The 18,920-nt window shown below is 39.9% G+C and overlaps 7 protein-coding genes across 7 annotated transcripts; 5 read left to right on the forward strand and 2 right to left on the reverse strand.

The window, feature by feature from the left end:
• Positions 1-4,682: 4,682 nt before the first annotated feature.
• Positions 4,683-5,864, forward strand: F4813DRAFT_364995 (uncharacterized protein). The gene is made up of 4 exons (XM_049243867.1): positions 4,683-4,812; positions 4,865-4,921; positions 5,004-5,640; positions 5,701-5,864. The coding sequence occupies exon 3, from the start codon at positions 5,395-5,397 to the stop codon at positions 5,569-5,571; it is 177 nt and encodes a 58-aa protein (XP_049097962.1). The 5' UTR covers positions 4,683-4,812; positions 4,865-4,921; positions 5,004-5,394; the 3' UTR covers positions 5,572-5,640; positions 5,701-5,864.
• A 140-nt stretch (positions 5,865-6,004) lies between these two features.
• Positions 6,005-8,081, forward strand: F4813DRAFT_364996 (uncharacterized protein). The gene has a single exon (XM_049243868.1). The coding sequence runs from the start codon at positions 6,546-6,548 to the stop codon at positions 7,578-7,580; it is 1,035 nt and encodes a 344-aa protein (XP_049097963.1). The 5' UTR covers positions 6,005-6,545; the 3' UTR covers positions 7,581-8,081.
• Positions 8,082-8,545: 464 nt separating this feature from the next.
• On the forward strand, positions 8,546-10,844 carry F4813DRAFT_364999 (uncharacterized protein). Its single transcript, XM_049243869.1, has 3 exons — positions 8,546-9,647; positions 9,704-9,864; positions 9,914-10,844. The coding sequence occupies exons 1-3, from the start codon at positions 9,246-9,248 to the stop codon at positions 10,347-10,349; spliced, it is 999 nt and encodes a 332-aa protein (XP_049097964.1). The 5' UTR covers positions 8,546-9,245; the 3' UTR covers positions 10,350-10,844.
• A 386-nt stretch (positions 10,845-11,230) lies between these two features.
• Positions 11,231-13,579, reverse strand: F4813DRAFT_365001 (uncharacterized protein). The gene has a single exon (XM_049243870.1). It carries the CDS (start codon positions 13,367-13,369, stop codon positions 11,915-11,917), a length of 1,455 nt encoding a protein of 484 aa, XP_049097965.1. The 5' UTR covers positions 13,370-13,579; the 3' UTR covers positions 11,231-11,914.
• Positions 11,328-11,702, forward strand: F4813DRAFT_390985 (uncharacterized protein; the record flags this gene model as incomplete). The annotated part of the gene is made up of 3 exons (XM_049247096.1): positions 11,328-11,381; positions 11,432-11,544; positions 11,612-11,702. 3 exons carry the CDS (start codon positions 11,328-11,330, stop codon positions 11,700-11,702), a joined length of 258 nt encoding a protein of 85 aa, XP_049097966.1.
• A 125-nt stretch (positions 13,580-13,704) lies between the features above and the next one.
• On the forward strand, positions 13,705-14,975 carry F4813DRAFT_365002 (uncharacterized protein). Its single transcript, XM_049243871.1, has one exon. It carries the CDS (start codon positions 13,905-13,907, stop codon positions 14,718-14,720), a length of 816 nt encoding a protein of 271 aa, XP_049097967.1. The 5' UTR covers positions 13,705-13,904; the 3' UTR covers positions 14,721-14,975.
• A 680-nt stretch (positions 14,976-15,655) lies between these two features.
• On the reverse strand, positions 15,656-18,629 carry F4813DRAFT_365003 (feruloyl esterase-like protein B precursor). The gene is made up of 2 exons (XM_049243872.1): positions 18,487-18,629; positions 15,656-18,442 (listed from the first exon to the last, which is right to left on the reverse strand). The coding sequence occupies exon 2, from the start codon at positions 17,938-17,940 to the stop codon at positions 16,207-16,209; it is 1,734 nt and encodes a 577-aa protein (XP_049097968.1). The 5' UTR covers positions 17,941-18,442; positions 18,487-18,629; the 3' UTR covers positions 15,656-16,206.
• Between the last annotated feature and the right edge of the window lie 291 nt (positions 18,630-18,920).

Raw genomic sequence — 18,920 nt, forward strand, 5'->3', positions numbered from 1 at the left:
AACCCTAACCCTAACCCTAACCCTAACCCTAACCCTAACCCTAACCCTAACCCTAACCCTAACCCTAACCCTAACCCTAACCCTAACCCTAACCGATTATAATATATTAAGTCAAATAATTTTATACTTTAAATACACATAAATATATACGTTATAATTAAAAAAAAAGTTGATATTTTTAAAGTTATAAATAATACTTTATTTATTAATAATATTTATAATTAAAAAAATTTTAAATATACGTAATAAATATAAAAAAAACCAGGTATAAGTAATAATTAAATAAAGATTAAATATACATTAATAAACGTATAATAAAAGAAAAAAGAACATATAATATTAAAATAAAGTTATTACGATTTATTATTATTTATTATTATTTATATGTATATAAATTAATTTAAAAAGTAAACCTTTTTAAACTTAACCCCACGCACGTAATAACACGTAATTAAATTACATAATTAATTATTTTTTATATTTTAATACTAGTAAATTTTCTTTTTTTCCTTCCTTTTTTTTATATAATGTAATAATTTAAATTAAAATTATAATATCTTTAAATTTATTATATCTTATTATAAAGTTAAAGTTAAGGTTAAAGTTAAAGTTAAAATTAATTAAAGTTAATTAAGGTTTAATATTAAAGTATTATAATATCGTAATTAATAACATCGTAAAAGTTTAAATAAGTTAAAATAATCGGGTATTATAATATTAAAATAAAAGTAATTAAATCATCAAGCTGGAAATAAAGCTATATTAATTAATTTCGTTAAACTTAAAAATAAAATTATCGAGGTTAATATCGTTAAACTTAAAACAAAGTTATTAAAGTTAATATCGTTAAGCTTAAAACAAGATTATTAAGGTTAATATCGTTAAGTTAAAAACGAAGTTATTTTTAATTAATTTAAGGTTATTTTTAACCAATTTTAACTTTATGATAAAAATCTTTTACGATGTTAATCTTTTTATCTGGTATGCCATTGTTTAAGCCATACCTTTTATCCTCGTTATATTCATCGTTATTTGTTTTAACATAACTTATAACGCTTTAAAATAATCTTATTAACCGTTTATATATAATAAGCTTATCGGAGGTTGTTTATAAAATCGGTTATGCTTTTTATAATATCGGCTCCGATGTTATTAATAATATCGGAACTGATATTTCTCGTAAAATCGGTTTTAAAATTATTTTTTATAATATTAAAATTATTATTATTAATAAATTAAATTATACTACTTATACTTAAGGCTTTTATAACATAACCTTATATAATTTATCGACGTAAAAAAGGTTAATTATTAAAATAAAACTATTAAAATAATATTTCGAAAAATATATACGTTTATTTATTAAAAATATTAAAAATTCGTTTACATTAATTATTATTTTTAATATTTCGGGAATAAGCTTAATTTAATCATAATAAACCCCGTAATATAATAAGTAATTTATTATAAATTTTCGAAACATATAATATCTTTAAATATTATAAAAGTTTTAACGTAATAAGTATTAATTTATTATACCGTGGTTTTATTAAATATTATAAGGTTTTTACTTAAGGTATTATTATTAATATATTCGTTTTATATTAAAACCATTTTAATAAGTATAATAAAATTATATAATTACGTAATAAACGTAGATCTTTTAATTTAATTAAAAGCCCCGAGATTTTAAAATAATATAATATCCGGATAAAAGTCCATTATTTTTTCTCGTTAAAGTTATATAATACACATTCTTTTCGCTTTTTTTAAAAACGTAAAAAACTCGGTATTATTTTCACTTTTTCCTTATTAATTTATAATTTTTTAACCATTAATCAATATAAAAAAAACCAAATATAAGTAATAATTAAATAAAGATTAAGTATACATTAATTAATAAAAATATTAAAAAATTAAAAATTAAATTAAAGTATATAAATATATATAATTATTAATTATATTAAAAACTTAATAAAATTATATTAAAATAAATTATATTATTTTAAAAGATATAATTGTAAATAAACTTATTAAAGCTTTTATAAAAAATTTACATTATTAGATTAACTATGTATTACGTAATAGTATGAAAGGGAATGTAAATAACGATCGTGTTTTAATTGGTTGTTTTAAAGTAAAAGAAAAAAGGTTCCTTTGAGTGGGAAAAGATATTTATTATATAAATGCGTGGGTTATGCGTGGGCGGTGTATGTGGGCATAACCCTGGTCATGTGACGAGGTCACGTGACCGTTATCTTAACATACATAAATAATTTAAAACTTAATTAATTTTAATAAATATTAAAAACCTTTTATAAATAAAATAATTATAAAAATTAAATAATAAAATAATTATAAAATGAAAAATATATATTAATAATAATTAAAAACAATTAAAAGCCTTTTTTAAACTAAAATTAAATTATTAATAATTTAAATAATAAAAGAATATTAAAATATAAAAAATAGTTAATTATGTAAGTTAATTATATGCCATTACGTACGTAGGGTTAAATTTAAAAAGGTTTATTTTTTAAACTAACTTACATACATATAACATAATAATAAGTAATAACAAATCGTAATAACTTTATTTTAATATTATATGTTTTTTTTTTCTTTTTTTTACCGTACGTTTATTAATATACATTTAATCTTTACTTAATTATTACTTATACTTAATCTTTCTTATATTAATTAATAATTAAAAAACCATAAATTAACAAAGAAAAAGCAAAAACGATATTAAGTTTTTTACGTTTTTAAAAAAGCCGAAAAAAATATATATTATATAGCTTTTAACAAAAAAAAATAATGGACCTTCACCCGGACATTATATTACCTTAAGATTTTAAAACTTTTAATTAAGTTAAAAAATCCGCGTTTACCACACATTTTTTACACCTTTATTATATTTATAACTTATTTTACCATTTAATATAACTTTAATATAAAACAAATATATTAATAATAATATCTTAAATAAGAATTTTATAATATCCGATAAAGCCGAAATTATAATATAGTAAATTAATACTTATTACGTTAAAACTTTTATAATATTTAAAAACACCATATATAATAATAAACTTTAAGAAATTTTTATATTAAAATTTAAAAAATAAAAAATAAAACATTTTTAAAAAGTTAATTATACACTTTAAAAACTTATAATAAATTATTTATTATATTATAAAATTTATTATAATTAAACTAAACCTACCCTTAAAATATTAAAAATAATAACTAACGTAAATAAATTCCTAATATTCCTAATAAATAAATATATATATCTTTTAAAACATTATCTTAATAATTTCATACCAATAACTAACCCTTTCTACGTTAATAAGTTAAATAAAGCTATCCCAACGATATTACAAAGGCCTTAAATACAGGCAATACAGCCTAACCCACCAATAACAACAATCCCAATATCACAAGAAACAACCCCGGAGCCGATCCTACAAGTACAGCCAATATCACTGGTAACACCAAAGCCAACCCCACGGGAAACACCAGTCCCGATATTACCAATAACACCGGAGCCAATATCACAAAAGGCACAATCGATCCCACAAACAATTCCCAATAAGCCTATTACATATAAACGGCTAATGAAATCACTCCAAAGCATTACAGGCTATATTGAAACATACAACAATAAATACAACAAAAATGAAAGATATGGCCTAAGCAATGGCATACCGGATAAAAAAATCAACATCGTAAAAGATCTTCATTACAAAACTAAGATTAATTAAAAATAGCCTTAAATCAACTAAAACAGCCTCGTCCCCAGCCTAACAATATCAACCTCAATAACCTCATCCCCAAACCTAACGAAATCGACCAATATAGCCTCGTCCCCAGCCTAACGAAATCAACCTCGATAACCTCGTCCCCAAGCCTGACGAAATCGACCAATACAGCCTCATCCCCAGCCTGATGATCCACCCTTACCCCGATATCACGATACCCGACCATTTTAGCCTACCCAAGCCTCTACGATGTTATTAATTACGATACCACGATACCCCGATAGCCCTAGCCAGCCCTAGCCCTGGCCCTGGCCCTGGCCTTATAATGAAATACAGTAGATTCAGGGATATTACAAGGTTAAATTTAAGGTTAGATTCGAGGATATTACAGTCCTAATTCGAATCATTACGTCATACGAGAAAAGGAAAAAAAAAGAAAAAATTTGCCAGTGTTAGAATATAGGGAATAACCAATTATGTAAGCTAATCACATGCCACCACGTGCATAGGGCTAAGCCTAAAAAAGTTTACCTTTTAAGCTAACCCACACACACACAACTCAACAATAAGCAATAACAGATCGTAATAGCCTCATTTCAGTACCGTGTGTTCCCTTTCCTTTGCCGTACGCTTATTGGTGTACACCTAATCTTTACCTAATCTTTACCTAATCCTTACCTAATTATTACCTATACCTGGTCTTTCCTACAAAGAATATTAATATATTTTAAATTAAATAATTTAAAAATCTTTAATCCCATATAAAATAGCAGTATAATACACGTTCCCACGATTTTACCTGAATTAATTAAATTATTAGAAATATGATAAATTAAACCTCATATAACGCCTTTTCAGTACGTATTAGTTGTGTGACAATTTTCAAGTCACCTAATATGGCTGACTAATCTGACATATATTTAACCCGGTTCCTTCATCATCTTAATGCCATGGGGTATGTAAAAGAAACTGATGCCGACCAGTATACGCCAACCAACTTTACAAAATCTCTTTACATACCTATAATAAGTGCCAGGTACCCTTCATTGTAAGAATGCTTTTAAATCTAGGATCGGGTAGCTTATTGATGTGAACTAAAGCTCGGGTGGCGTCCTCGCTTCGAATATCAAATTCCACGAGTACATAAAAAGGGCTAGGTATGAGGTTCCCAGCAACATGCTGTCCGGGCCTTTCCAATATGCGTATGACACAGATAAGAACTTGTTTGAACATCTTCAGGCCAATCCTCCCTACGGCGATCTTTTCAACCTTCATATGGCCGGATATCGCCAGGGGCGAGTAAGTTGGATGGACCCTCAGTTCTTCCCAGTTTAGGAGAAGCTCGTCGATGGGGCAGATCCGCGTAAGGAAGCCGTGTTCTTAGTCGATATTGGGGGTTCTATTGGACACGACATGGAGGAATTATTAACTAAACATCCGTCTGTACCCGGCCGTCTTGTATTACAAGATTTGCCAGCTGTGCTTCAACAAATCAATACTCTAGATGAGCGGATGGAGCACAATTTCTTTGAAGAACAACCTATTAAAGGCAACCAATTCGGTAATTATGCGTCGTGTTTGATTATCACTAACTTCTGGGTATTTCTATTCAGATAGTAGGGCTTATTACATGCACTCGGTCTTACACGACTGGCCTGATGAGCAATGCGTTGAAATTTTAACTCAACTTTGCAAGTCTATGGAACCAGGATATAGCAAGATGCTCATTAATGAAAACGTAATCCCGCCACAGCATACATACTGGAAAGCTACAGCTCTCGATATCATTATGATGACCGGCTTTTAATCTAGAGAGAGAACGAAACACGAGTGGGAAGATCTACTCGGGGCGTCTGAACTACGTATTTGCAACGTTGTAAGATATCACATACACCTATTCCCTCTAAAAAAAAGATACTAACTTTGAGTGTTATAGTGGACTGTCGATAATGGAATTGAAAGTCTCATCGAGTGCGAATTAGATACGAAATAGCTTTCTTAATACTTGCCTACTGCTAGTTATTTTATATACGTGCGATATCTATGATTAGCCAAGGCTTTTAGATCATTTATCCCGTATTGACTTCTTGTTAGTTAATTCGTACCAATCAAAATGTATACACAGTTAAGTTATGCAGGTACGACCTGGCGAATTGGAAATAATACCGGCCGAGGCAATGTACTCAGAGAGCCGATGTAGCAGTTTCTCATGCCATTCTATCGGATGCATTAAGCCTAAGGCTTTATATGGTCTCGTGCATCATTAGTTATTTATTAACAAGCTGTGCCACTCTATGATCTCTGCCTCGGCTGTCATGCTTATATCCGGGTTACTTAATTCCCTTCCAGTACGCTATACTGCGATTGGTTCATTCTTATAATTCCTCCTGCCTTTTTCTCTCTAACTAAGATAATGTATATAATCTGACATTGGTACCAGAAACCTAACAGGACTGGTTACTATGAGAAATCAATCAATTCTAGGCCTGTCCATTCTTTCTAGCCCTAACGTGTTTTTTTCATACCAGCTGACAAAGCTTAGAGAGTTTCCTTGGTCATTACTGCAGCTGCTGAGTGATGAAGCATGATGCCAGACGACCAGACCACCCGCTCAGATTGCTACCATTTCCTGCAGGGGATAAGTATGGATATAGAAAGCAGACGCTGATGCCTTTATAAACACGGCCCCAACACCTAACTCGCTATCTGCTCTTCGTGTGGACATAGAGGCGCTTTTCAGCTCATGATCAACTGGTCGACGAGGTTGCTATCACTTTCGCCATGCTAAGTCGATTGATATGTGTTGTTGTCATTTGCGGGACCCTTGTTTGGGCGTCTACGGACACGAGCTACTCCTTCAAGACCGAAGGCGAATGCTCGACGATATGGGGTAGTGGCGGGACAGTACCGATGTCTCTTCCAACTTCGACAACTATTAGCACTGTCTCGTCAGTCGTCACAAATGAAGTAGTGACGGTTCCTTTATCGTCCACGGTCACCGCCGACGCTTCTACGACAACGGTACTTGAGCAAACCTCTTGGACCTGGTCTGAGTCGACGGTTACTTTACCGACGACAACCCTTTGGCTTGGGGCTCAATCGACAGTTGCCACAGCCTCGTGGCCCACTACGATATGTACTAACGGTGTGACCCCGTCCACCGTGACAGAGTACAGCGGTAGTTATATTCCTGTCTCGGGTCAAGTGACTACTGAGCCGGCTTCATATCCTTCGCAGGTCATATGCAGGACTGGGGTAACGTGGTTCACGTATCTGCTCCCAACCGTGACGTCCGGAGTGACGACGGTGACGGTGACGCCTACGAGTACAGTATTCGCTCCCACCACGACTATCACAGCAACTGCCCCATATTACACCTTTACGAAATTTGAAACTACGGTCACAAGCGTCACAACAACGTACCGAGTTGCCACGAGCGTCGTAACCAGCAGCATAGCGTGTGAGGCTTCGACCACGACGACATTCGCTGCTAAATGCGCGCCGACGAATGTCATCAAGGGTATTGGAGAGTACGGGATAGTGTCTGGAAAATATGCGAAGAATATTACGGTTACCTATATTTCCGATCAAAAGTACAATGATCCCGGTGTTTGCTGTCAGCTCTGCCAGGATAACGACGGATGTGTCGCCATGATGGCAGGAATCTCGGGATTCTGTGGGCTATACTACGTCGGTGCCCCGAATGGTGGTCCGGCGTGTGATTTTGCCTTCACATACCAAACTGAACCTGATAGGTTCCCGGGACAAGGTCTCTGGATACAATCCGGGTGTGGAGAAATTGAATATAGCGGGTAGGGACGGGGTATAGAGCTGGATGATACGGACTCACCAGTATGCCTTGGGTACATCTGACGAATAAGAGGAGCTGAACATCTTTCTAAGGAATATGGTCCAAAATGACCGGCCCTATGGTACATATTTATCGAATGCCACCAGTGTTTTCACCGCTTTAAGTGAAGCTCACTTGAGCCCCGCGTAGTTGATATCCGAGCTCCATGGCGGTTTAGTTCGGGGTGGCGGGGTTAGGAGTTACGAGGTCGAGTTTTTAAAATAACAGCGTCCGTGGCCACTTTCCTTTAAGAATATTTCTTGATCATTGATTTTAGCGTACCGAAACTGACACAATTTGATATATTAGAATCAATTGAATTTTTCTTCGATTCGCTCTTATAATCAAGGGTGTAAAGTGAGAATGAACCTACGAGCTAGGTACATACATGTATGTAAGTTTAAGTACATTATTAGAAGTAGGTGAGCTTATTTTCACATGTCACATAAGGTAGGTGTATTTACCCATACAAATTCAGTGGTCCAATACATCTACAAGCCTTGCAGTGGAACGGTAAAAATGTATTATGGTAATCTCATATTCGACTCAAAAATTGACATGTTTGTAATAAGTAAAGACTTGATCTAATGGCATACTCCGATTTGTCGCAAAAAAGGTATAATTAACGACTCAACATTGCTAATTGTAACTAACATCATAGGTGTATCCTCTAAAGACGTAAATCCACTCCTAGATGAGATATACATCACATGTATAAATATATAGGCACGCTTCTACAACTACGCCGCGATGGTGTTTACACATAAAATTGAGAAATCATGGTCAAGTACAGCGTCGATCATGCGCGTCCGAATTCAAGGACAATTGAAATGATAGCGTTAGGTAAGTATGATGATGCGAGCCTTTTTTTTGTTTTTTTTTTTTTCACGTTCTATTTTTAGAAGAGAATTTTTTAGTCACGGAAAGGGCTTATCAAGTATTTTGTGCAAAATTTGGAATTATTTCAATATATCTTCGGCCAAACAGTTCTAGCCAAGCCTTAAAGTTTAAATTCAAGGTTGCGACCGCGAGGCGTAGCAAGCATGTCACAATGACTGCCGACTCGGCAGATTTAAGTTAGGACGCTGTAAGGCTGCTATGCTGCTTTCGGCCCTACTACCTCGCATCGTGAACTCTTCCCATTGTCATCGCTCTGGCCCCGATCTATGACACTATCGCCCGATCGCTCCGGCTCAATTTTATTGCGACGACGCATCTATCACAGCAGGTTAACGTCCCGTGCCAAATTCAAGACCGAGCTCGTTCTACTTTGACCAGCGTAGGCCATTATTCCAAATTTGAGTTTGCCTTCGTGTCTGATTCGATGTCGAAACGATACGGCGTTCGACCAATATAAAGAATGCGGGGGCGCATCCCCCGAGTTGGACGTTTTAGAACTCGCCTAAATTAAACAAGACGGAAAAATACCGGGAACCTATTAAAGAACGATGATCAGTCAATCTATTGAGATCCAGCCGTGGGTATGCGGTTGTCGGCATATCTCGACGCCAGGGGAACGTCTGGCTCTGATGCTAATACATATCTACGGCCATGTCGAACCGCATCGCATACTTGTGGGCATCTCTGTCGTCGCCGAAACTCGTTGCTGAACTCTACAACCAACCGCCAAGATGAAGTGGCTATCTCTCACTCTAGCACTCGCCGTGCCTTCTCAGGCCGCGCTTCGATTTGGATGTTCGACCGTGAGCATCCAACGTCTCGATCCCCTCGTCGAGCCCGGCAAGGTTCCATCAGCCCATCTTCACCAGATTGTCGGCGGGAATGCTTTCAACGCTACGATGGGTGATGACCTCGGCGATAGGGGAACGTGCACCACATGCACGTTCTCTGAGGACTTTTCCAATTATTGGACCGCGGTCATGTTCTTCAAGCACCCGAACGGAACTTACAAGCGTGTACCCATCATGCAGAACACTGCTCTGCCGGACGGCATTAATGGTGGAATGACCATCTACTACACGCAGCAGGACTTCTCGTCGAACGGCAACCAAAAGATCACCGCCTTTAAGCCGGTAAGCTGGGCGTGATGTCTCTTCGGTGTAAGACGCTAAGACGCTAACTGCGAAAGGGCTTCCGTATGACCGTAGGCACTCCTACGGCCACCTCGAAATATGGACCTGGTCTTAAATTTGTCTGTCTTCAAAACAAAGGAACTAGGTTCCCCGAGCTTGACGACTTCCCCACGAAGCCTTGTGTGGGTGGCATCATGACTGTCCACCACTTCCCCGCGTTAGTACTATTCCAAGCCGTCGTATTCTTACCCTCTAACCATATTTAGATGCTGGGATGGCAAGAACCTGGACAGCCCCGACCACCAATCTCACATGTATAACACCGTAAAGGATGCATTCCAAAATTCCGGACCCTGCCCCGCGTCTCACCCTATCCGTGTCCCGCAGGTAGCTTACGAGACCTTATGGGATACGACTCAGTTTAACAACATGTGGCCTACCGACGGCTCGCAGCCCTTCACATTGAGCTACGGCGACAACACGGGATATGGTACTCATGCGGACTACGTATTTGGCTGGAAGGGTGACGCGCTTCAACGTGCTATGGACTCATCCTGCATGTTCAACGCCTGCGAGAACGGAAATCCGTTGAAGTCTCAGGGTGTGACCCAGATGAACCAGTGCCAGGTGAAGAGTACAGTCAACGAAGACATCGACGGATGTAAGTTATCATGCGTGCCTTTTGTAGAAGTAATATGCTAACGATCTGTCTTTTAGGGCTCGCCGCTCTCCCCGGTATGTAATAGCGCAAGCTAATGAGGGAGATTCGAATTGCAAGGGACGGATACTCTGATTTGTCGTGAAGGCTTTCCTCGATCCAATCTGCCGGCGCTCATATCGTTTGTTGGCCTTTCAAGAATATTATACCAGCGCTGATTGGGGCGTATTACAGTATGGTGGCCTATTAAGTCTGTAGCTTCATAAAGCGAAGGCAAATATATTTATTAGATGTTACCTTTACGGCTCTCCCGTGAAATATTTTATTTAATATTATATTTCCATGCCCTCCTGGAGTCTCCGGTCGTGGATTTCGGTAGCCCGGTGCACTGACTAATTAAATCCTACTCATTAGGAGCTGTGCCTGTTAAATAGTCGGTGAAGGCGTACGTAGATACCTGATCAAATCCTTCCTCGAATACCATTTCTAAGCGTTGTCCCATACATAACGCAATACAATATGAAAAAGCCCAAGTAAGTATGATAATCTTTAGTGTGGAAAGAATATCTGGTAACTCCGGGCATCTATATCATCAGTTGGCACTATTTCATACTATCCCCATCGTATCACTTTAAGCAATACTCCAATTCTCCTGTTGTTTACCGAACACATTTGATCATAATGCATGAATGGAGAACGATGATCAGGGGTTTGGGCGTTGACCACGTTGGAAGAAATAAGCATGGTTTCGTTTCTTCACCGTAACAAAGTATTATGGAGACCGACTAGGCACCTATCGCCATGACCAGCCAAACACTCTGAACCGACTACGATTAAGATAAGTCCGAGGTAGGGGTGCGCGATGAGGATTACCTATAAGTAGACTCGATTTCCTTTCGATAAAATATATTCTCTATCAAATAGACTTCAAAGACCACTACCAGCTTTACTCTCAAATATAACTCCATTGATCTTTTCCATTCGATACTCACGCAAGGCTTCCATAGCATTCATCCGGCACCATGAAGTTCGCATCAATCGTTACTCTGGCACTGCCAGCAGTAGCGCTAGCTCAGGTATGTTCCCGGAAAATCTATCTCGAGCAAAGTGTTGACCTCGACGATAGACATCTACCCCAGCCGTCAGCGACACTCCAGCACCTTCTGGATCCCCAGACTTGTCAATTTGCGAAAAGCAGGCTGGTTCTTACGCCGACGCTTGTCCCAGATGTAATCCAAAGTGTGTAGGCTCATCTGCGTACGAGGATTGTCTATATAGCGTATTTTCAACAATCAATGGTATTCAGTCCCAATGCTGGCAACACGGTGGTAACAACTGCAGGGAACTGGCTATTAACCAAGTTTGCGGCTGAGAGGACTGCTATTCTGGACGAGTGATTAGGAGTATAGAGAGGACAGCTCGACCATAGAGTATAGATTGCAGTTTTAAAAGTGAACCGGAAAATGTCATCTCCCTAGCGCCATAGCTCATTCATTCTATTGATGTATGACGTAGTTAATACATATATGTTTAGAGTTATTTTACAATTCATGACTTAGTGTAATTAATGATTATCCCCTCCTGAATGACGAGGACTGTCTAAACGTCTTCAGCGATTTCGGAAACGACTGCCCCAAACAATACTTGTTGCGTCTGTCAGATCAGCAATGGCCTCGGTAGTAGGTGGCCATGTGAGCCATACTTCTATCACATTATCTTTATCACCGTCCGGTACGAATTGCCGAAATAGCAAGCTATTATCCCGAGCTAGAACGCGCCATTCGATCTGGGCGGCTTGCGTAATTGTTGCGCAAATCGACCCTATCTCTACATCAAGGGTCCGCGCGGCGCCCAACCCGACCTGGACTGTGTTATAAGCCCATTGAGCAGTCGATAAAAATTCCTCGACTAGGTTGTCTATCTCTCCTTTCTTACTAAACCGGTGTTCCCCCCTACGAGCCAGTGGGGATAGAATACCGCCAACATCTTCGAGAAGCAAGGCCAGGCTGTCATGAGCTTGCGCGTAGTGAGCGCGCATGCCTTGCCAGGGAAGTAAGCTGTCGTAGCCAGAACAGAGAATCTCGTCGACCAAGTGATAAATACGAGAATTTTGCGGTATGATGACTGATGTAAAGGTATTTAGGATGGTGGCGGTATCGTTGCCTGAAATTGATTCCGGTAGGTAGTTCCAGGGATCAAAGTCGGGCTCCCCCCAGCTCCACCAAGTTGCCATGTTTATCCATTTAGCTAACGCCTCGTTGTCCCAAGACTTCCGATGCTGCCCATGTGCCCGAAGGTTAGTGTGCAAAGCGTTTAGCATATTGAGAATTTCTGCCGGACTTGCTTCGTAGTCCCCGGTAGAGTAAATATTGCTTGGTGAGTTTAATGCTGAAGATGGGGTAAGGAGCATGTTCAGTTTATTAATTGTTGTTTCCACCTCCAAATCAAATTTCTCGTCAAGTACGGCCCAACTATCGTGCAAAGGCTTGTGGTGCTTGAGAAGTAAATCCCTTAAGTTTCTTGTCATCCGGATAGTTTTGATGAGAGTATGTGGCTGAAAAAGATACGAGTCTGCAGTCGACTCTATACTTGGTACGTGTAGTTTCGAGTGAGGAGTCGAGTGGCCTCTAAATAGATCCGGACTAAAAGCTGTAGTAGCCCACATGACCACTGTTAAAATACCGGCGATTATGGTTAGAGGTTGAAGTACGGCGATGAGACGGGGACGCCAATCAGATGGAATTTGCGACACGCCCCTCCTGACACGCCCGACAAGGGATAACGGATCAATTCCATCTCTGACAGATGGGGCCCGTAAGAGCTCAGGATAGTCAGCGCCTTGACGAGCCTGGACTGCGTTGACAGCGGTACTCAACTGTCCCAAATCGAATCCCGCATCGCCTCGCCACGACCGGGTTTCACGTCCTAATTGCAAAAAGAGTGGCTCTTCAGATGGTGTAAAGCGTACGTCTTCCTCAGCGTTACCATGGTAAACAAGTATAATATCTTGTCTCTCCCCCTCCGATACCTGAAGACGAAGGAGAGACCAAGGAGGGGGTTCCATTTCCGTGCTTTACTATCGCGAAACCAGCGTAGTAGTCTTCAAGATACTCGGAGATAAGCCTATGTGTTGCAACTTTAGGATTTTAACAAAATCTATGTGCCAATTTTTTAAAGGCACCCCTTTTTAAATGATTCCGCAATTTCTTTTTATCCATATAGCACAACTGCAGTTGGCGCCCCTTGAATTTGGACAACGCTTTTTACTCTCAATTAATAAGGTGGGATGCTTATGGTATGCAGTCAACTTTATTACTTTTCTCTAGTTTTTTTGTTCCAGTCTAAACCGTAACCATCAATTCCGGAAGCAGCAATCTTGTCGCAACAATGAACCTCGCCTATACTAACATACACAAAGGGATATACTGCGAAAATATGATCGAAAGTAAATGGAATACATTAGTAGGCATATTGGCATCAGAATTATATCATCCATACTTGATATTTGGGGATGTTCTTACCCCTTACTACTTGATGATCACGTAACATTTATTGCTGCTCAACTCCTATTGTGTGATTGAATACGACACAAGATTAAAATGGCCGACTCCTCAAATGATTCTGATTCAAATATTTTCCCAAAAGAAGAGGAAGAAGAGGAAGAATCCCGCCTAGAGGAAAGTGATAGCGAAGTGTGGAGCGAGCCCGACGAGCCTGAACCGGGGGGTGAGGTAGGGCCAGGAGCGGATTCGGATCTGAGTGTGGTCACCGCTGTATTGCGCGTGCGACCCAACGGCGCCGCAGATCCAGATCACAATCTGGAACAGACAATCCTTATCGCACTGCACCCTGATTTCCCGGGACTATCTGGAGATTCGGAAAGGCAAAATGGTGACAATAAGGAAGGAGAGCCGAAGGACGCCGGTAATGCCGATAATACCGAAAATGCAAGCAATGTTGATAACGATGGCAATGCCGGTAACGATGGTTCACGCAGGCGAGCAGCTATAGTATTTCACCTCTTTCACAATGGGGAATCGGTGTCGACAACAACATGGCGTACTACACATGAGAATTATATCCCCGCGGAAACGCCAGATTGGGAGTGGCGGGTAAGCGGCGAGGTTGATTTCACGGAGGTGACTCCAATACGTGGCAGCGTGTTACCGGAGGGCCGCCGGTTGTTACCTCAGGAATGGTTGACCAGGCGCTTTGAAGGTGGCGCGCATATAGACACGCCACAGCAACCTCAGAATCCTGTAGAAACCACCCCCACACCAGCTCAGAACCAAGGTCGAGAGAATATCAAGATTATAGCTCTAATTTGTATTCTTTTGAGCATGATGATATTTTGGGTATCCTTGCTCCTTCCAAGAATTACAATGGCGGGCAACCGAAGGGACGCGTATTCATAACGGCAGAAGGTGTCTAGTGGCGTACTTTATATACCCAAGAACAAGACCTACGTAACAAGTAGCATTGTATTAACACCAGAAGGGAAATGCTTTAGATGTGCATATCATAATCTAATTGTTATATTATCTAGGTAGATACCTAATATACCATAGTTACGGACATTGTAACCTCAGGACAGCTAGGCATAAAACTCAAAGTTATAACATTGTCCGTAATATGTAAGAATTATACCTTCATAATCATTATTACTTTTGTCCAAGATGTCTTGGTGATGATATACGTGTCTTGAAATTGCCCGACGGATAAGTTGACAACGTCGACTTGAAGGCTCGTCTTGCTAATCCTATAAAGATCAATTGCTTACCATAACGATCCTGATAAACTGAGAATTTACCCAGCCTTACTTACGTTAGCTTAACCCAAGTTTATTAACATCCTATATTTAGAAGATCTAGACAGGTCTGTGAGTTTTTTCCTTTTCTTGAAAAATCATTTGAAATGAGGGTATTCGGTTCCACTTCTGTACTTCATTAGGCCAGATAAAAACCTATGTCCACGTACGAATGGCTTGTTTGGCCTGGCTTGTTGACACTACCGGCTTCCACTGCGCTTCCTGGAGTGTAAGGATATATTTGATAAATAGATAGCTATATGAAAAGAGATCGTCAATAATGAGTACATAGTAAATATCTAACCTATAACCCGAATCGATTAGACTAGTTCTTTAAGTAGTCGAGCAACTGTTGGCGTTAGTGTATCTACATACTCCCTATCTAAGATGTAATACCTGCAATGACAAATTCATATTTAATACTAAAAGGTAACAACTATTTATAATCAGCGCTGAATCGAAGCATTAGAGTTATATCGACTATCCCTACTTGATTTCCGCAGAGTACGAATATGCGAACATGTTTTTCTTTACGAGCAGATGTATAGGTTAGATAGTTATAAAAACAAAGGGGAGGGGGGCACTCATTCGCAATATCATCTCTTCTCCATGTTAAGGCACTTTTCCAAAAGAGAATATGGTAACCTACTCTGTTCTATTCGTCGTTGGATGTCTTTGTGAGTAGTCTCGCTTGTATCTTGATTTATGTCTTTACTTGCATGAGATTCGGTCGTTAACTAATTTCTGTATAGTTGAAACCGTCGGCTATGTTGGAAGAGCAATGTCGTCGCCGGAATATCCCAGCTTCACTAAAAACCCATATATTGTTTAATCGATTCTCCTTCTTGCACCCACCCTCTTCGCAGCCTCTATCTACACGATTCATGATTCCAGGACGTTTGGTCGTCCTTCTCGAAGTCGAGAAATATTCACTCATCAAGCCACGGTGGTTAACGATGTTATTTTCTTACTAAATCCGAAGCAAACGAGATACTACAAATGTAGCCGTCAGGGCTTGTAGTCTTTATTAATATCGGTACCTAGGTAGATAAGTACGATACTCTATCTATAGTACAGGGCAAGGCTCTCATTTTCTAATAGACCGGGTATTTGAAGGCATCAAACGTGTAAGTCCATGACTCCGTCGATATAGAGTCAGATACGCAATCGAAATGACTTCCATTGCCAGACCATAGCGGGCGGAGAGGCCATTTGCATAAGACATTAATATCCCCCGTGTTGTCGAGTGTATCAGGGGCGACTCCCTTCTCGGCCCATTCGATAACTGTTTGGAGCGTAGTTGCGGGCCAGCCACCGCCTGGCTGATTCTGGTTGCTTCCGCAATGGGATCCACCAGGAACAAGATATAGGCGGTAAAAATCATCCATTGCGGATACGCTCTCGTCGTAGTTTAGGTCATCATACATAGCATTCCGAACAGAGTCGTAGTAATGAATTGAAGATCCGGCTGGGATTCCAGGATCTGCCTCTCCGTGGACGTGGATGACTTTACCCCCGGCCGCCTTGAAGGGGTTAAGGTCGAGCCAGGTCGTCTGAAGTGTGTCCTGATACTTTTGCATACCAAATGCCATCCAGTCCCGCAGAGTGTCAGCGGTCACATTCTCGAGACTATCGAGCGAGTCTTTTTGTTGGAGGTACAGATAGCGTGTTATCCACTGCGGCCCTAAACCGGAGAGATTGGGCTCCCATTCGCCTGTATCCTCATTAAATTGAGTTGAAGCGTCCGTGAAGGAAGAGCCAGGTTGAGGGTTTATGTAGATGCGTTTCCCTTTGGAGTCTATCAGACCGTTCATAAACGCGGAGGCCACTGCTGCGCCCTCGGCAGTAATGGTACCATTCTGTTCAGGCGTAGGGCTGGAACCCGGAGACTGACGCCGGCGCACAGACGCACCATTAGATGCCGGACAGTAGTATGGCTGACCTATTGTCGAATTGTAGTCGAAGCTTAGCTTGCAGAGATCGGACCGCGCGACTACTCCATCCACCTTGCCGTCCAAGCCATCACAAGCAGCGATTGTTAAGTTGGCGATTTTCTCGAGCTCACAAGGGGGCGGAAAGTAACCGATTGCCTTTGATATGACTGCGCCTGACAAATGATTCGTCTGAAGATGACTGAATCGGAAAGCAGGTGCACCAGTTACTACCCCGTCAAATTGATCTGCGAAGCGTTGAACTTGGCTCCATCCCTCGCGGCCACCTTCGGAACACCCTTGATAGTAAGAATAAATCTTTTCGCTATCGGATACGTTGAACAAGTTTCTGGTAAACTGTTTTCCGAGCGTAGCAAGCTCGTGATGCGCCTGATATCCAAACATATATGTTGCCTGCCAGTTGACCGTGTTATTCGCCAAGAGGAATACCTTATCGTACTGAGTATTGAAGTTGCCGAACCCTCCATCCGTCATGCCAGACACAGCACCGGAAATGATGCCAACAGGACTGAAAGATAACCCCGAATTAATAGCAAGCCCGCCTCCTCCGGTGGAGACGTATCGATTTAAGAACTTGTCCGGTGGCGGGACAAGATATGATACGTGGACAACGTCGTTCGCAATTCCATTGTGAGAATAGGCGAACGTGATATTGCAGTAGTCAATCGCAGCAGTCCCAAACCATTCTGAGCTAACTGATTTATTAGTTGCAAGAATAGCCGACACCGATGAGACGTCGATAGTGACCCCTAGTCCGAGGTCCTGAACTGGCAATACGCCTGTAGCAAAAGCCGGTGTACAGTAGTCGGAGAGCGAGGCAGCTCTCGCAGCACCTATTAAGGCACTTAACCCTAATAGGTTTCGAGGAGAAATCATTAGACGTGAGACTAGAAGCGAGTTGTCGGGGCGGGTGGGTATTAGAAGGCCATCAGAGTAAGAGAACGGATTCTGATGAAAGGCAACGAAGACATCAGGGGCGATACGGCCTAATATAAAGTATCCTATATCCTTAACGATACGCTACTACCGTTATGATCAGCCGCGCGTCATTTAGAATTTCACTTGCCCCATCCATGCTCTCTAATGGAGATGCCGACGTAGTAGCCGGTGGGGTTTTGTACCCAGGTACTTGACCGTTAAAAATGAGAATGACTCATTGAAATAGGTAGCGAGTTCATCGTGTGATCCTTTTTAAAGATGATAATTCATCTTGGTGCGGTGAAGAGCTCCCATTGAAGAAAAAGAAGCATTGTAGTGCTATGCTGTATGTCAAATTCCATCAATATCCAACCCAACCTTAGGTAATCTTAGGTAATCTAATCTGATCTGATCGCATCTGATCTAGCACACCTAATGGCCGTTTGAGAAGGAAACATATCTAGGAGGTAGTCAGAATAAGGTTCAAAAGGGAGGCGCACGTACTATGTAATTGTTGGTAGCCTGCGCCAGTTATTTTGATGCCATCCTGTCAGTTCAATCAGATGGTGGAATGTTATCGCTTTTAATATATACCTATATTTTAACATGATTTTCGATCGTCCAACTATTTAATTATTAGTTGTTTCCTCGATAGGAAGTGTAATATCCGACGGGCGCTGATCGTGGAGCCACTAGGATAATAAAGTTGGAATTACATAATCCACCAATGAGAAAATGATCCTGATTATTACCAGTCCCTAAGATTGAGGAATCCTTGCATGATGTTTGAATTATTATAGTTAATGCATATTTCTGCGTAGTAATTATCCACATACATAGGTAGGTATTCATGCAAAGGCATATTTTACGTAGCAAGGATGGGTTCTACTAGGATACCTTCACGTAGACCCCAGTTAGCATCCGATAGCGTAACCTCA

Source organism: Daldinia decipiens, assembly GCF_022478715.1.
Source record: "Daldinia decipiens strain CBS 113046 unplaced genomic scaffold F4813scaffold_25, whole genome shotgun sequence".
Lineage (NCBI taxonomy): Eukaryota > Fungi > Ascomycota > Sordariomycetes > Xylariales > Hypoxylaceae > Daldinia > Daldinia decipiens.